Source organism: Aotus nancymaae, unplaced genomic scaffold (genome assembly GCF_030222135.1).
Source record: "Aotus nancymaae isolate 86718 unplaced genomic scaffold, 86718_ANA_hifiasm-v0.15.2.pri h1tg000089l, whole genome shotgun sequence".
Lineage (NCBI taxonomy): Eukaryota > Metazoa > Chordata > Mammalia > Primates > Aotidae > Aotus > Aotus nancymaae.
In genome coordinates, this window is record NW_026988504.1 from 22,499,829 (window position 1) to 22,516,562 (window position 16,734).

At 39.2% G+C, this 16,734-nt stretch overlaps 1 protein-coding gene across 8 annotated transcripts in view; it reads left to right on the top strand.

Moving 5' to 3' along the window:
• Positions 1-16,734, top strand: part of GPATCH8 (G-patch domain containing 8) — a 108,543-nt gene that overhangs the window by 72,053 nt on the left and 19,756 nt on the right. For 5 of the 8 annotated variants that reach the window (XM_012444000.2, XM_064369697.1, XM_012444004.2 and 2 more), the window contains 2 exons: positions 7,559-7,702; positions 12,373-12,409. In XM_012444000.2, the coding sequence (XP_012299423.2) occupies positions 7,559-7,702; positions 12,373-12,409 (181 nt within the window). The remainder of the gene's footprint in view (positions 1-7,558; positions 7,703-12,372; positions 12,410-16,734) is intronic. The other 3 variants (XM_012444001.2, XM_012444006.2, XM_012444007.2) reach the window with 1 other exon arrangement.

The following is a 16,734-nucleotide window of genomic DNA, read 5'->3' on the forward strand; positions in this document are numbered from 1 at the left end:
TCCTGACCTCAGGTGATCTGCCTATGTCAGTCTCCCCAAGTGCTGGGATTACAAGCGTGAGCCACTGCACCTGGCCCATTCTTTCCTCTTTAAAACATGTTCTTTCTCTTGGTTTTGAAGAGTTTACACTTTCCTAGATTGCTGCTTCTTACCCATCTTGCTGCTTCTATGTAGATTCCTTTGCTGGCTGCTGTTTCTTCTCCCTGAACTGAAGATATTGGAGTTCCTCAGCTTCAGACCTGGGCCCTCTTTTTCTGTCTACATTCTCTCTCTAGGCACAAGAATGGTCATGACACCATGTTTCATCATCTTTCAGTTGGTTAAATTACTATTCTTTAGATTTTAGCTTAAATATTACCTCATTGTAGACCTTCCCTAATCAGCTCATTTAAATAATTAACCACTCTGCCATATCCTCTTGCAACAAACCTCGTTTATAATTTGTAATTATAAATTTTTATTCACTAATTTATAGTCCGCTTACTGAACTAGTCAGAAAGGGCATTGAGGAGAGAATGTCTATTTGTCTGCCAATATATATCCTGCATCCAGCACAGTACCCAGCACAGAAATACTCAGTAAATATTAGTTGAATGAATAAATATTTTGAAATAATGGGAAGAGCCAGATTTATTTTATATATTGTCTGAAATACAAACATTGTAAAGAATACATTTTTATTTTTCAAGTAAAAGTTACACTATCGAGTGAAAAAAAATGAAATACCTCAGTAATTCACAGCTTCATAAGATTACGCATAGTATTTTGAGACACTCTCTCCCTCCTAATGAAATTATTCCTCAGCCAGGTGCGGTGGGTCGTGCCTGTGCTTTGGGAGGATTGCTTAAGTCCAGGAGTTTGAGACCAGCCTGGACATTGTAGCAAGAATCTGTCTCTACAAAAAGAAAAAAAATGGCCAAGTGTTAGTGGTACATGCCTGTAAATCTCAGCTACCCAGGGAAGCTGAGGTGGGAGGATCACTTGGGCCCAGGAGTTGAAGACTGCAGTGAGCTATGATCACACCACTGCACTCCAGCCTAGGCAAGAGCAAGAATTACTTTCCCCATTTTATTAATCAAAATATTTACTCTGAAACCTTGTCAAGTCTGAACTACACTATCTAAATTCTTAAATATCCTATTATATGACCATGACCTTTCTTCCTTCCTGCTTTCACTCCTTTATTCTACTATATTTTTTCTTCAACTTCATGATTTTGGAACCTTGACTTTAGTAACTTAGTGCCTCCTTTATTTGTACTTTTCCTCTCTAGCACCACATACTCATGTTTACCTCTCACAGCACTTTGATCCCAACTCCCTTTTATCCTGGTCCTTTAGTCATACCTACTCACCAAAAGCCTATCCGCAGTCAGTACAAAATGCATTACTTGCATTCTTCATTTCTATACCCTTTGTACCAACCTCACTGGGCCCTCAGAGTTGCCAGTTAATCCTCTCATGTGTCATCTCCCTCTTGGTCCTCTCAGCTGTCATTCTCAAATGTTGGTTCTCAGCCTCCATCTTTCCTTAATTATCCTTGTCTTATTTCTGCCTTCCTTTATGTTCTTAGTTAACAAAGAGAATTTGGACCATCAGGTAGGAATGCCTTCATCTACATATAATCTCTTACATCAAACCAGGGTTCACCTGCTCTCATACTTAAATATTTCCCTTTTATTTCACCATCTGTCAAATGATAATTCGTACCTACATCTGAATTCTGGATCCTAGTTCTCCCTGTCTTATCAGGGACCTTTCACTTCTTTCCTATATGGGCAACCTTTCTCTTTGTTTATTATTTTTCTATCAGCAGTAAACATACTTGAACATTTGTTGGGAGAGGGAATCCTAAAATTTTAAAAAACAAAAACAAAAAACACTCTGATTTACTCTCCATATAGCTACCGTCTTCTCCTTTTATTTGTCTTTAGAACCAGAATTCTTAGTCTACTCTGACTGCTTCTTTTTAATTGCTGTCTCTTCTTTAGTTTTATAGAAATGGGATCTCACTCTGTCATCCATGTTGGAGTTCTGTGGTGCTGGCATAGCTCACTACAGCCTCAAACTCCTGGGCTCATAGAATCCTCCCACATAACTGAGACTCTAGATGTGCACCATTATGCCTGGCTAATCTTTTTTTTTTTTTTTTTTTTTTTTTTTTTGAGAAATAGGTTCTCACTATGTTGCCCAGGCTGGTCTCAAACTTCTGACCTCAAGTGATCCCCTTACCTCAGCCTCCTGTCTTTTATTTTTTAATTTTCATTTTTATTAAAGTTATACTTGTATATAATGTTAGAGCCAAATATCGCTACCAGACTTTTAAAAGAAAAAACAAAAACTGCAGTCTCATTTGACAATCTTGTTATTTTATTAAGTGTGTGTGAGGTATAAAGAAAAACTATAAACATTTATACTCAATTTAAGAAAAAGAGCACTATCAATAACTTTATTATTCCATCCCATTTCTTTCTCCTTTAGACATAAACACTATTCTGAATTTTGTGTTTATCACTTTTTTTTTTTTTTTTGAGATGGAGCCTTGCTCTTTCACCCAGTCTGGAGTGCAGTGATGTGATCTCAGCTCACTGCAACCTCTACCTCCTGGGTTCAAGCAATTCTCCTCCCCAAACCTTCCAAGTAGCTGGAACTACAGGTGCGCACTATCGCCTGGCTAATTATTTTTGTATTTTTAGTGGAGATGGGGTTTCGCCCTGTTGGCTGGTCTGAAAGTCCTGACCTCAAGTGATTCAGCCCCCTCACAACTTTTTTTAGGTAAAATTGTTGTTGAGATAAAATTCATATAACATAAATTTACTGTTTTAATCATTTTATAGCAATACTACAATTTAATGATTTTTAGCATATTTACAGTGTTGTAAAATTACCACTGTGGCCAGGCGCAGTAGCTCACACCTGTAATCCCAGCACTTTGGGAGGCCAAGGCGGGCGGATCATTTGAGGTCAGGAGTTCCAGACCACTCTGGCCAAAATGGTGAAACCTCATCTCTACTGGGAAGAAAAAAAAAAAAGACTGGTCATGGTGTCACGTGCCTGTAATCTGAGCTACTCGGGAGGCTGAGGCAGGAGAATTGCTTGAACCTAAGAGGCGGAGGCTGCAGTGAGCTGAGATCACGCCACTGCACTCCAGCCTGGGCAAAAGACAGAGTGAGACTCCATCTCAAAAAAACAAATACAAGAGTGAACATTCCTGTCTTCTTTCTGATCTTAATAGGGAAGCTTTCAATCTTTCACCATTATGATGTTAGCTGGGAGTTTTTTATTTTTGTCAGACAGAAGAAATTCCTAGTTCCTAGAAATTCCTAGTTTCTTTAGTGTTTTTACCATAAAAGAAGGTGTGGATTTTGTCAAATGCTTGTTTTACATCTATTAAGATAATCTTGTGGGTTTTTTCCTTTTATATTCTGTTAACAATGGTGTATTACACTGTAATGGTTACATTGTAATGGTGTATTACATTGATTGATTTTTGTATGTTGAACCAACATTGAGTTCCTGGGATAAATCCCACTTTGCCTTTTAATATGCTGTTGAATTTGGTTTGATAACATTTTGTTGAGCATTTTTGCATCTGTCCACAGAAAAGATATTAGTCTGTAGTTTTCTTGTGATGTCTTTGTATCAGGGTAATACTCAGAATAAATTAGGAAGCGTTCCTTCCTCTTCTGTTTTGCCTTGCATTTTAAAATGATTTTTTAATGTGTTTTGTATTTTAAACATATATCACTTAGTTTTACATGGTGGTGGTTGGTTGGTTGGTTTTGAGACAGTCTTGCTCTGTTGCCCAGGCTGGAGTGCAGTGGCACGATCATGGTTCACTACCATGATAACCGATGCCTCCCAGGTTCAGGCGATTCTCATGCCTCAGCCACCCGAATAGCTGGGATTACATGTGTATGCTACGACATTCTGCTAATTTTTTTATTTTTGCACAGATTCTCACTGTCACCCAGGTTGGGATGCAGTGGCATGATCTCAGCTCACTATAGCTTTCGCCTTCTGAGTTCAAGCAATTATTGTACCTCAGCCTCCCGAGTAGCTGAGATTACAGGCACATGACACTACACCCAGATTTTTTTTTTTTTTTTTTTTTGTATTTTTATAGAGATGGCGTGTTGCCCAGGCTGGTCTCAAACTCCTGAGCTCAGGCATTCTGCCCGCCTCAGCCTCCCAAAGTGCTAGGATTACAGGCTTAAGCCATGGCACCCAGCCTTGATTTTCATTGTAAAGATTTTTTTCTTTTTTTACTTCTGTTTAGTTTGCAGCAGTAAACAAACTCAAATTCCTATTTGCTTCTGCCTGCCCACCCAGTTTTTTTATTATTTGGATCATTTCTATTTTCTGAGAGCATATAACATACACAGTTATATGTATGTGTTAGTTATATGTATATATGTATATACTATAGTAGCCCTATTTCTTTTAACCTCAGTTATAGGAGTAAATAGGTTTGAAGCAGTCTGCCAGTCCTTCTGAAGTTTGTACCCTATTAACTTATTTAAAAGGGGGTTGTGCAAACAGTATTTCTTGAATTATTTATATATATATATAGTATGTATGTATTTTATATAACCTTAAGCCTATAAAAATCATTCCAATCCAGCCTGGAGACTATGATGAAATCCTGTCTCTACGAAAAATACAAAAATTAGCCAGGCATGGCGGCATGCCCATATAGTTCTACCAACTCAGAAGGCTGAGGTAGGAGAATTAATTGAACTCAGGAGGTCGAAGCTGCAGTGAGCTGTAATTGTGCCACTGCACTCCAGCCTGGCCAACAAAGCAAGACCCTATCCCAAAAAAATATGAATAGTAGTATTAATTTAGGCAATTACAAATATATATCAACATATGTGTATGTGTGTATATATGTACACATATAACTCTATATATACATGTGTATATCCCTTATATTTGAAAGATACATATAAGAGCCTCAGTTAATACTTTCCATAGATATTTTGTAGTATTTATTGTACCATTGTCTTCTGGAATTGAGAGAGTGTGTGAGTTTGAGTGTTTGTGTGTTGCTGAAGAGATCAAAGGCTGGCCTGATCTTCTCCTCCTTGATGGTTTTTGCCTAGCTGCTGAAAGGAGTCCGTCTTCAAGATTCAGTAACTTTACTACACTATTGATTGTTACTGACTGTTCTGGGACCATATTCATTGGTACACTGTGTTGTGCCCTTTCTTTTTTATTTGAGATGGAGTCTCTCTCTGTTGGCAGGCTGGAATGCAGTGGAGCGATCTTGGCTCACTGCAACCTCTGCCTCCCAGGTTCAAGCAGTTCTCCTGCCTCAGCCTCCTGAGTAGCTGGGACTACAGGTGCCTGCCACCATACCCAGCTAATTTTTCTATTTTTAGTAGAGTCAGAGTTTCACTATGTTGGCCAGGATGGTCTCGATCTCTTGACCTTCCACCTGGCTCAGCCTCCCAAAGTGCTGGAATTACAGGCATGAATCACCATGCTCGGCCTTTCATTTTTTTCTGAGACAAGGTTTCACTCTGTCACCCAGGCTGGAGTGCAGCGGCATGATCTCAGCTGACTGCAACCTCCACCTCCCCAGCTCAAGTGATACTCCCACTTCAGCCTCCCAAGTAGCTGGGACCAAAGGCACATGACACCATACCTGGCTAATTTTTTGTATTTTTGGTAGAGACAGGGTTTCACTGTGTTGCCCAGGCTGGTCTTGAACTCTTGAGTTCAAGCCATCTGCCTGCCTTGGCTTCCCAAAGTGCTGAGATACAAGCGTGAGCCACGGCACCCAGTCCCAGCCTTTTCTTAGATCTGCCACAATTGAGCAGAACTTTTTGCTTTTGTCTGTGTGCATTCTTTGAACTGCAAATGTTTCCTCATTGCCCTCAACCCAAGCTCATCCCTTTGCTCTTCCCAGATCTCAGAAGTTCTTGATGAGTGCAAGAGATACAGGTATATTACTTCAGAAGACCCTTTTATGTATAGGATATATGTTTTGCCATTTTCTGAAATTGCCACTTTTGGCTTTTTTGATACTGCTTAGTTTTGCTTTGTGTGGCTTCTGCTACATTTCCCTCATTTGGGTTCTATAAAGAGCTTAACTTTCTTTCTGTGTTTTATTCATTCTCCAGATTATATCTGTTGCCCAGTTCTTCTGAAAATGCAGTTGGTGGGTTTTTTTTTTATTCACAATTTTGTTTTTATATGATACTCAAAAAGAAAATCAAAGCTATTTTCCTATACTGCTACATTCATACTAGGAACTCTAGTTCTGTTGTTTAAAGTAAACTTGCAGCCACGTGTGGGGGCGGACACCCGTAATGTCAGTACTTTGGGAGGCCAAGGTGGGAGGATCACTTGAGCCCAGGAGTTCATCACCAGCTTTGGCAACATAGTGAGACCTCATCTCCCAAAAAATACAAAAGTTAGCTATGTTTGCTGATACATGCCTATAGTCCCCGCTACTTGGGAGGCTGAAATGGAAAGATTGCTTGAGCCCAGGAGGTGAAGGCTGCAGTGAGCCATGATCTGTACTGCATTCCAGTCTGAGCAACAGAGAGAGACCCTGTCTCCAAAAAAAAAAAAAAAAAAAAAAGCCATAAGTTGTTTAATAGCCAAACAACATGAAACTGTCCAGGACTCTCAGAGAAAATTATTGTGAAGGATTAGATAGGGCAAAAATAGCAATATGCTATACGTATTCACTTTTCAGTTTTAGTAAGTCTATCCAAATTAGTTCAGTGCTGCCACTCCAGAAAATACAACCTGTTCTTGCTTACTGATTAAGTAGTTCCTTTGGGAGATGATAGAGCTGCTTTGAAACTATAGATATAGTCCTGTAGATCTAGTCTTCAAGATAACACTTATTTTTCTTAGATCAGTCTGCTAGAAGGAGTTGCTCATTATGAAAGTAATGTATCTACCATGCTCTAAAAGTCTAGCAAGTAGTCACCTAGCATTCCTCTCCCTTTCTCATCCTTCTGTGCAACATTAGCAAATGAATATACTCAACTTGCTTTGAGTATCTTTTCAATTTTTTCTCATTTTTTCTTTTTAAGGTATCTTTTTTTTCTTTTTTCTTTTTATTTTTCCTGCCCCAAAAACAGAACGTGTTTCACTTGAGGTATCTTTTGATGTCTAGTTTTTAGGTGGAACTGCTGAGGCAAATTGGACTGCCTTTGAGTTAGTCCCACAGTTTGTTGTTGTTGTTGTTGTTGTTTTTCTCCACTCTCCTCTCACATGTAAGAATCCCACAGTTTTAAATCTCACTAAGACCAGCAGATAACACGTATCTGTGGATTGGCTTTCCAACCAGTGCAGCTTATATGGAGAATGACCATAGAATATTTAACTCCATCATTGGCTACAGACTAGGTAATGCTTTTTGCCTTAGTGTCTAAAAACTAGGATATTAATACAGGTTGAGTATCCCTTATCCAAACTGGTGGAGACCAAAGGTATTTCAGATTTCAGATTTTTTTGGGTTTTGGAATATTATAATGTTCACTTAAAGTTTTACCAAGTTCATTTTTTTGTTTCTTTATATTTTGTGATTCTTGCAGGATTATGTTGACAAAGAGAAGGCAATTGCCAAAGCCTTAGAAGACCTCAGAGCCAACTTTTACTGTGAACTCTGTGATAAGCAGTATCAGAAACATCAGGAATTTGATAACCATATCAACTCCTATGATCATGCACACAAGCAGGTGAGTTATAGTTACTTGCTAACAGAGAAGACGGTACCTTATATATTGTTACAACGATTGAATTTTATGAGTATACCCCCAAAACTTGGTGTCTGATTTCTTGTATCTCCCAGTCTTTATCTGCAGTCATCTGACACACTTCATTTTTTTAGTAGCAGAAATCCTGACATAGACACCCCCTCCAGCCCACCACCCCCACATATACACTATTATTTGACGAATTGTGTTTCATAAATCTTATATAATGTTTTTACCTTTGATTGATTTCTAAGTTTTTATTTAATTTTATAATTCAGCTGAGGGTCACTGGGAGCTTTGTTTCCATTTCTGCTCTTAACATGTTAAACTTTTAAGAGTTATTCAGCAGACTGTGTTTTTTTGAACTTCCCTACATAAGAGTTCATGCTTTATTGGCTACTGTTTTCTTTTTTTTTTTTTTTTTTTTGAGACGGAGTTTCGCTCTTGATACCCAGGCTGGAGCGCAATGGCGCGATCTCGGCTCACCGCAATCTCCGCCTCCTGGGTTCAGACAATTCTCCTGCCTCAGCCTCCTGAGTAGCTGGGATTACAGGCACGCGCCACCGTGCCCAGCTAATTTTTTGTATTAGTAGAGACGGGGTTTCACCATGTTGACCAGGATGGTCTCGATCTCTTGACCTCGTGATCCACCCGCCTCGGCCTCCCAAAGTGCTGGGATTACAGGCTTGAGCCACCGCGCCCGGCCTTGGCTACTGTTTTCTATTTTTAAGTCATTTTGTTATTCAGTATACCTTGGAAGTTAGATAAATCTTGAGAAGGAAAATAAAATTAGATGCTATCTTAACTTTAACAAAAAACTCTGATGCTGCATGTTGAAGAGTTGATAAATGAATTACGCTTTCTTTGCAGTCTTTGCCTTCACCCCCTGGCTGCCACCCCATCATTTTAGAAAAGAAAATTGTACCTAACTAGTTACTGATATATAGGAGATGGCAATAATCTCCCTGGGAGATTAGAAGGGGAAAATAAATTGTTACAACCTATAGGAGAGTTCTGGCTTATTAAAGAATTTCAAGCTATTTGATCTTGGGTGACTTTAGCATAACTTAATAGGTCTTTGGGGGGTACAATAGTCGTATTTGTTAAACTTGTAAATTTATGAGCATTGGAATGATATCTCTTAAGCTAGACTTGTTGAACTAAGATTTTTTTAACCTTCATCTTCCAGCCAACCATACCTCATTCACAGGTAAAAGGCAATCTTTGACCAAGTTTTACTCTTACTAGAATGGGGAGAAATTGTAAGTTGGTTGTGATATACTCTTTTGGGGACAGTCTCCCACATTTAACTACAACTAACCAATTTAAGATTCTTCCACTGATGGACTTGTATTCAAGACAGCTTTTCAACTTACTATATACCTTTGGACATTCTTTTAATATATTGTCAGCTTTGCTTGATTCAGAGAAGAGAAATTTAGAGAGCACGTGCACACGTGCGCGCGCGTGTGTGTGTGTGTATACATACACAAGCTGTATTGACAGTTACTTTTTTCCTCTTTCAAATACTTGTTTTTCAGGAAAGAAAAATGCAACAGCGAGTACTTCCTATCCAGGACCTTTTCCAGTTTTTCAGTGTATTTATAATTTAAATTTTTCAGGCCAGGCACAGTGGCTCACGCCTGTAATCGAACCACTTTGCAAGGCCAGGGCAGGGGGATCACTTGAGCCCAGGAGTTCAAGACCACCCTAAGCAATGTAGCAAGGCCCGCCCCCTCCCTCAGTCTCTGCATAAAATGTAATTAGCTGGGTGTGGTGGCACATGTGTGTGACCCCAGCTACTCCAAAGGCTGAGGTGGGAGAATCACTTGAGCCCAGGAGTTTGAGGTTGCAGTGAGCCATGATCATGCCACTGCACTTCACACCAGGCAACAGAGCAAGACCTTGTCTCAAAAAAACAAAACAAAACAAAAAACTCTCTCAGGTTACTTATTTTTATTTAATTAACAACAGACATTTAGTATGTAAGTATATACCCAAGTTTTCGGGCTCTTGAGAATTTTTTCAATTAAGAAATATCTGTGATATATTAACAGAAGAGACCTTAGGCAGAAAAAGGATATTTAGAAAGGTTAGCCAGGCACGGTGGCTCACGCCTATAATCCCAGCACTTAGGGAGGCCGAAGCCTACAGGATCACTGTTTTGCTTTGATATAATTTTTTATCAGTTATCTCGAACTGAGGTCAGTTCGAGACCATCCTGGCCAACACGATGAAACCTTGTCTCTACTAAAACTACAAAAATTAGCCAGGCATGATGGCACATGCCTGTAATCCCAGCTATTTGGGGGGTTGAGGCATGAGAATCGCTTGAACCTGGGAGGTGGAGGTTGCAGTGAGGCAAGATTATGCCATGGCATTCCAGCCTGGGCGACAGAGCGAGATCCTGCCTAAAAAAAAAAAAAAAAAAAGGAAAGATTACACAGTAGTTGATGGATGACTTCTGAGTCAAGTTTTAACTAGAAAAAAGACTGGGCGTGGTGGTTTACGCCTGTAATCCCAACACTTTGGAAGGCCAAGGCCGGCAGATCACTTGAGGTCAGGAGTTCAAGACCAGCCTGTCCAACATGGTGAAACCCATCTCTACTAAAAATAAGAAAAAACGTAGCCAAGCGTGGTGACATGTTTCTGTAATCCCAGCTACTCTAGGCCAGAGAATTGTTTCAGCTCAGGAGGTGGAGGTTGCAGTGAGCCAAGATGGCACCACTGCACTCCAGCCTGAGTGACAGAACAAGACTCCATCTCAAAAAAAAAAGAAAACATAAACCAGGAAAAAGTATAATTCAAACTTGAATAACGTATAGACTTGCCTTTTAAGGGAAAAAATTATATCAAAGCAAAACAGATTTACAATTTAATAAAATTGACATTGACAACATTAATGTGATCTATGATAATGTTTTAGTGACATTGTCTTCAACCTGAATGTAGTAGAAATTGTTACATCTTTGGTTCATTTGAATTTGACATATTTATTCTCCTACACACCTTGTGTTACCTCAGTTCTTCCCACTTTTCTATATTGCAGTCATTCTCAATCTAGGGAGATTTTGTTACCCAGGAGGCACTTGGCAGTGTCTCTGGACATTTTTGGTTGTCCCAACTAAGGGTGTGATATGATACTACTGATATCTAGTAGGTAGAGGCCAAGGATGCTGGTAACATCCTGCAATGCACAGGAAAGCCCCTTGAAACAAAGAGGCAAAATGGCAGTTAATATTGCTGAGGCTGAAAACCCTGTTCTATCAGAATTAACAAAAAACTTTCATATATGTATATATGATATTGTGTCATTTGGCCTTTCTTAGTACAAACAAATTATTATCATTTTACGTCATCTGTTATGTTGTAAACATTTATAAAGTGCTCATCTAGATGATCCAGAATATTCACTTATTCTTTTTTAGAGTATCATTAAAATAAAAATACAAAATTAAGATTACCCATGGAGAACTCATGGACTGCCTATTCACTAATAAAGAGTATATATCTGTGATCTCTGGTCTGAGAAAAATCTTTAGCTGGTATGATTAATGAATGCATGTGAGTTTATTTATTCATCTTAACCAAAGCTCATCTTACGTATTAAAAAAAAAAAAAAACATGTAGTACAAGCTTGTTTTTTGGTGGAATGTTCTTCATTTGCTCGAAAGGTAGGCTTTTTCACCTTTCTTCATACTGCTGCTTTAATATAAACAGTAAAATCTCAGAACAGAATGTTATAAATATATAAACAAAAGAAGCACAGCACTAAATTTTTCATAGTTCATCTCTTCCCTGAACTTGGAATTTCTGAGGAACCCGCTGGGTTCAGTGGCTCATGCCTGTAATCCCAGCTACTTAGGAGGCTGAGGCAGGAAGATCTCTTGAGGCCAGGAGTTCAAGGCTGCAGTGAGCTATAATTGTGTCACTGCCCCCGAGCCTGGGTGACAGAGCAAGACTCTTGTCTCTCTTAAAAAAAAAAAAAAAATTAAATACTCTGGTGTGGTGACACGCACAGTGTAGTGTCTCAGCTACTGTGAGGCTGAGGCAGGAGGATTGCTTAAACCCAGGAGTTTGAGGCTGCAGTGAGCTGTGATCATACCACTCACTGTGCCCTTGTCTGGGTGACAGAGCAAGACCCTGTCTAGGAAAAGAAAAAAATATATATATATATTTTTTTTTTGAGACGGAGTTTCGCTCTTGTTACCCAGGCTGGAGTGCAATGGCACGATCTCGGCTCACCGCAACCTCCGCCTCCTGGGTTCAAGCAATTCTCCTGCCTCAGCCTCCCGAGTAGCTGGGACTACAGGCACGCGCCACCATGCCCAGCTAATTTTTGTATTTTTAGTAGAGATGGGGTTTCACTTTGTTGACCAGGATGGTCTCGATCTCTTGACCTCATGATCCACCTGCCTCGGCCTCCCAAAGTGCTAGGATTATAGGCGTGAGCCACCGCACCCAGTTTAGAAAAATAATTTCTAAGGAATCTTTAATTGACCTTGGTACAACACAGCTAAATAGCCCCTAACAGGAAGAAGGATATATTTTTCATTCCTCTTTGATGGACATGAACTTACCATACAAACGGACCTACCATTTTTCCAAATTCATGGTCTAAAATCATAAAGACACCCTGTCTTGTCTTCCAGGAAGGCACACAGGATTATTATGAATCTCAGATAATAGGTAAGTACTTTCAACCCTGTATTAGCAGTTCCTAGTTTCCATCTTCTATCAGATTTTCACCATTAAGGTTTTTCAGGGAAATAATGTATTATGTTAGTGGTAAACTATAGTAGAGGCAGGATCCTAAACATACCCTTACCTTTAATAAGCACAAATAATCTCTCAAAAAAGAGCTCTATGGTCACTTTTATTCCAGGTTGAGGTTTTTTTTTTCCTGACAGGATGTGGGGGTGTTACATGCCTCTCCCTATTCACTCATTTTTCTCATATTTTCCAATATTTTATGAAGAGTCATTAACACAAAATATTAAGACCCAGCTTAATCTTCAGAGAAGCTGATTAGATATTTTGGCTTTTTTCAGTAGTTTAACCCTAGTTTTCAAGTGATCAATGTTAATACATTTTGAAATCTCCGAGAGTAGGTCTTTCTATTTCTGAAGAAACTCAAAGATGATTCCTTTTTAAATGAGTTAATTTTGATACACCTGACTGCTCAGTAGACATTAGCACTGATCATCTCCTACCTTTGTTGGCTTAGTATAAGTTACAGACAAATTTGAAACTAAAGATTTTTCTATTCCTACCTCCTTGCCTCCTTAATTATTTTATATATCTTTTTTAAAATTTGTCTGCTAATGGATGTGACAGTGGAAATAATTTTCTTTAGCATTTCAAGGGGCCTAAAATTCAGACTCCAAAGAACATTCTCTTCCCCAAAAGTAAATTAATAGCAGCACCTTAGTAATCTTCCTTCCCTTTCTCCCTTCCTTCTTTCCTTCCTTCTCCTTTTTCTTTCTTCCTTTCCTTTTCCCCTCCTTTCCTCCCTCCCTCCCTCTCCTCTCTCCTGTCTCTCTCTTGCTCTCTCTCTTGCGCTCTCTCTCTCTCTCTCTCACTCTCTGGCTGCTTCCTTTGTACTTTGTTACCTACTCAGGATTTTTCTTCTAATCTTACCCTCTTGTTTGTGCCACTAAAGGTCTTTCTAGTACGTAAGCTAGAGGTTACCAGTTATCTCACAGATATATTTTATCTAGCCTCCATGTTACTAGTTTTTCCCTTTTTAATTTCAGTTGATTCCCAAATTTTAAAAATTGGATTTTACAAAATTTAGACTTTGGTTTATCTTGAAAAATTAAAATTGTCTGACAACTTTGTGCCTACATTTCAACGTAACAGTGGACTAAAGCTGAACGGTTGCTGTCTATTTGCTCACTCTCCAACTAAGCTGTGATCTCCACTTCATCTTTTCTCTTACACCAATCTGTGGACTCATTATGTTACCTGGTGAACTCCTCTAAACATTTGAATTTGTGAGTCAGGCCTATGTTTTTCCCCTTCTTCCCACACAAGTTCCCATGGGCTCTGACTGATGATGGGAAACTGGCACATTGAAAAGCTGCCTCCTTGCTAATAGTGTTGGGATCAACTTCCTTGCAATTTCAGTCTCTGGTAGTCTGACCCAGATTATCAAAATCTGGTACTGTAAAGCATCTTCAGAAATTGTTTAGGCCAATGCGGTGGCTCATACCTGTAATCCCAGGACTTTAGGATACTGAGGCAGACAGACCGCTTGAGCCCAGGATATTGAGACCAGCCTGGGCAACATGGCAAAACTCAGTCTCTACAGAAAATCCCCCCCAAAATTAGCTGGATGTGGTGGCAGTTGCTTGTGGTCCCAGGTACTGGAGGGGCTGAGGTAGGAGGATCACTTGAGCCCAGGAGGTGGACATTGCAGTGAGCCAAGATCATGCCACTGCACTCAAGCCTGGGCAATATATTGAGCAAGGCCCTGTCTCAAAAAAAAAAGAAAAAAAAATCCTTTAACTGTAGAAAGAATCAGTATCTCAGTCAGAGGAAGATACTTTTAACCTTCCTCTTCTTTCTGCTAAAATACCTTCATATGAAAACTTCTATACTTTTTACATTTTCTAAAAGAACTGAACTCTTATTTAATTCCAAGGTCTGATTCAGTTGTGAACAAAAGCAGTAGTTCCCTGAGCTTTAAGTAGCTAAACTAAAACAGTGAAGGCTCTAGCAGCCACCAGTGACTATTCTGATTTGTACAGAATAGACTCTGTTAATACATGATTTAGTTAACATTGCCTAAACTGTTTGCAACTCCTTTTTGACAGGATTACTTACTCTTAGTTGACTGTTTCATTACCCGATAACATATATTACCAAGGAACAGAAATTTTAGATTATTTCTCATTATTCAAAAATGAAACATGTTCTAAATTGAAGTATTCTCTGAGAATTTCCTTGGCAATGAAAGGAATGATCATTTTTAGACTTCACAAAGACTTAATTGAAGTTTGGTGTGGCCACTTTCCACTTGAGTTTTTCACTGTTTACTGATTAAATTTTTGCCTGTCAAGATATTTTACAGCATGTGATCCTCCCTCTGTAAGCTTGATACATACGGCATCAGGACAGTAAGAACATGAAATCAGTTAGACCTCTCCCAAGCCAATACATATTTGAAGAAATCATACTGGGTCCCTTTTTCAGTGCAGTGTTGTTAGTCAGTGGGGAAAAAACATAGAAGTATATAAAAAAGGAAAGTGAGAAAAGATAATTCTAGGGCTAACATAAAAAGAATGACACTTCTAAGGAGTGAAATCATCCAGATCAGATACCCATGAAGATACTCCCTAGGTACTCTATATTTTGGATGTTTACAGAATGTTTTATCCTTAGAAAATCAAAAAGTGGGCCGGGTACAGTGACTTACACCTGTAATCCCAGCACTTCAGGAGGCCAAGGCAGGTGGATCACGAGGTTAGGAGTTCGAGACCAGCCTGACCAACATGGAGAAAGCCCATCTCTACTAAAAATACAAAATTAACCGTGTGTGGTGGCACATGCCTGTAATCCCAGCTACTCAGGAGGCTGAGGCAGGAGAATCACTTGAACCTGGGAGGCAGAGGTTGTAGTGAGCTGAGATTACGCCACTGCACTCCATCCTGAGCAACAAGAGTGAAACTTCTTCTCAAAAAAAAAGAAAAGAAAGAGAAAACAAAAAGTGATTATTGGCAAAGATGTGAAATCCATTTGGGAAATTATAAAGTACCATGAATGTCAAGGCTTTATAAATGTCGACTTAGCATAGCTCTCTTAAGAGATTACGCTTTAAGAAACAACACAGGTTTGAAGAAAGGAATGCTTCTCAGCACTTGAACATGTTGTAGTTTTATTTTAATAACTTATAGCAGCAGGGTGAAAATGTTGGGTTCAGTGGTTCTTTATACCATTTTCTTGGGGTCTGTTTTGCTTAATAAGAAAATCGACATCATTTGGCTAGTCTTCCAAAAATTTAGCATGTTTCTTAAGTCTTATATACTCACCCCCTCTGCTTATGTTGGAAGTAAACGTTTTAGACCTAGCAATCGCAACATAGGTAACCTTGAAATAAATCTGTTGAAGGCCAGGCATTGTGGCTCACGCCTGTAATCCCAGCACTTCGGGATGCTGAGGCAGGTGGATCACCTGAGGTCAGGAGTTCGAGACCAGCCTGGCCAACATAGTGAAACCTCTTCTCTACTAAAAATACAAAAAAAATTAGCTGGGTGTAGTGGCACACACGTGTAATCCCAGCTACTTGGGAGGCTGAGGTAGGAGAATTGCTTGAACCTGGGACGCAGAGGTTGCAATGAGCAGAGATCATGCCACTGCTCCAGTCTGGGTGACAAAGTGAGACTCCATCTGAAAAAAAAAAAAAAAATCTTGAAAAAAATACCCTCTGCTTAGGGGAGCTGTCTGCTTTTGTGAGTAGGAGTGACTTCAAACAGACTCTTCAGAACCTAATGTTGCCAGGTAAACCAGGCATTCTCTTGTTGTGTATTTCTAACTGTTCTTCATTTTGGCATACAATCCCAGTGAACTAAAAATGATTCTGCCTTACTTTTGTTCTACAGTTTCAACCTTTCTGCCTCTTACACTTAATTCATCACAGTGATACACTATGGTAGAGATTCTGGGATTAGACTCTTTGTTCTATTGTAGTCTGAAAGATTAAAACAACCTAAGTAATAATGAGTTATTTAGTGACAGCACTGTAAAGAGAGCTCTGAACTGGGTTGTTGCTGTTCCGTTTTCTTTGGACCAAACAGCTCTAATGACTTATGCACCTTTAAATTTTACTTATGGGGCAAATCTTTGTCCCCAGATATGTTCTGGAGTGCTATGTAAATGCAGATTGAGCATCCTAAATTCAAAAAATTAAAATCCAAAATGCTCCAAAATTCAAAAGTTTGTGAGTGCCAACATGACACTCAAAGGAAATGCTTATTGGAGCATTTTGGGTTTTCAGATGTGGGATGCTCAAG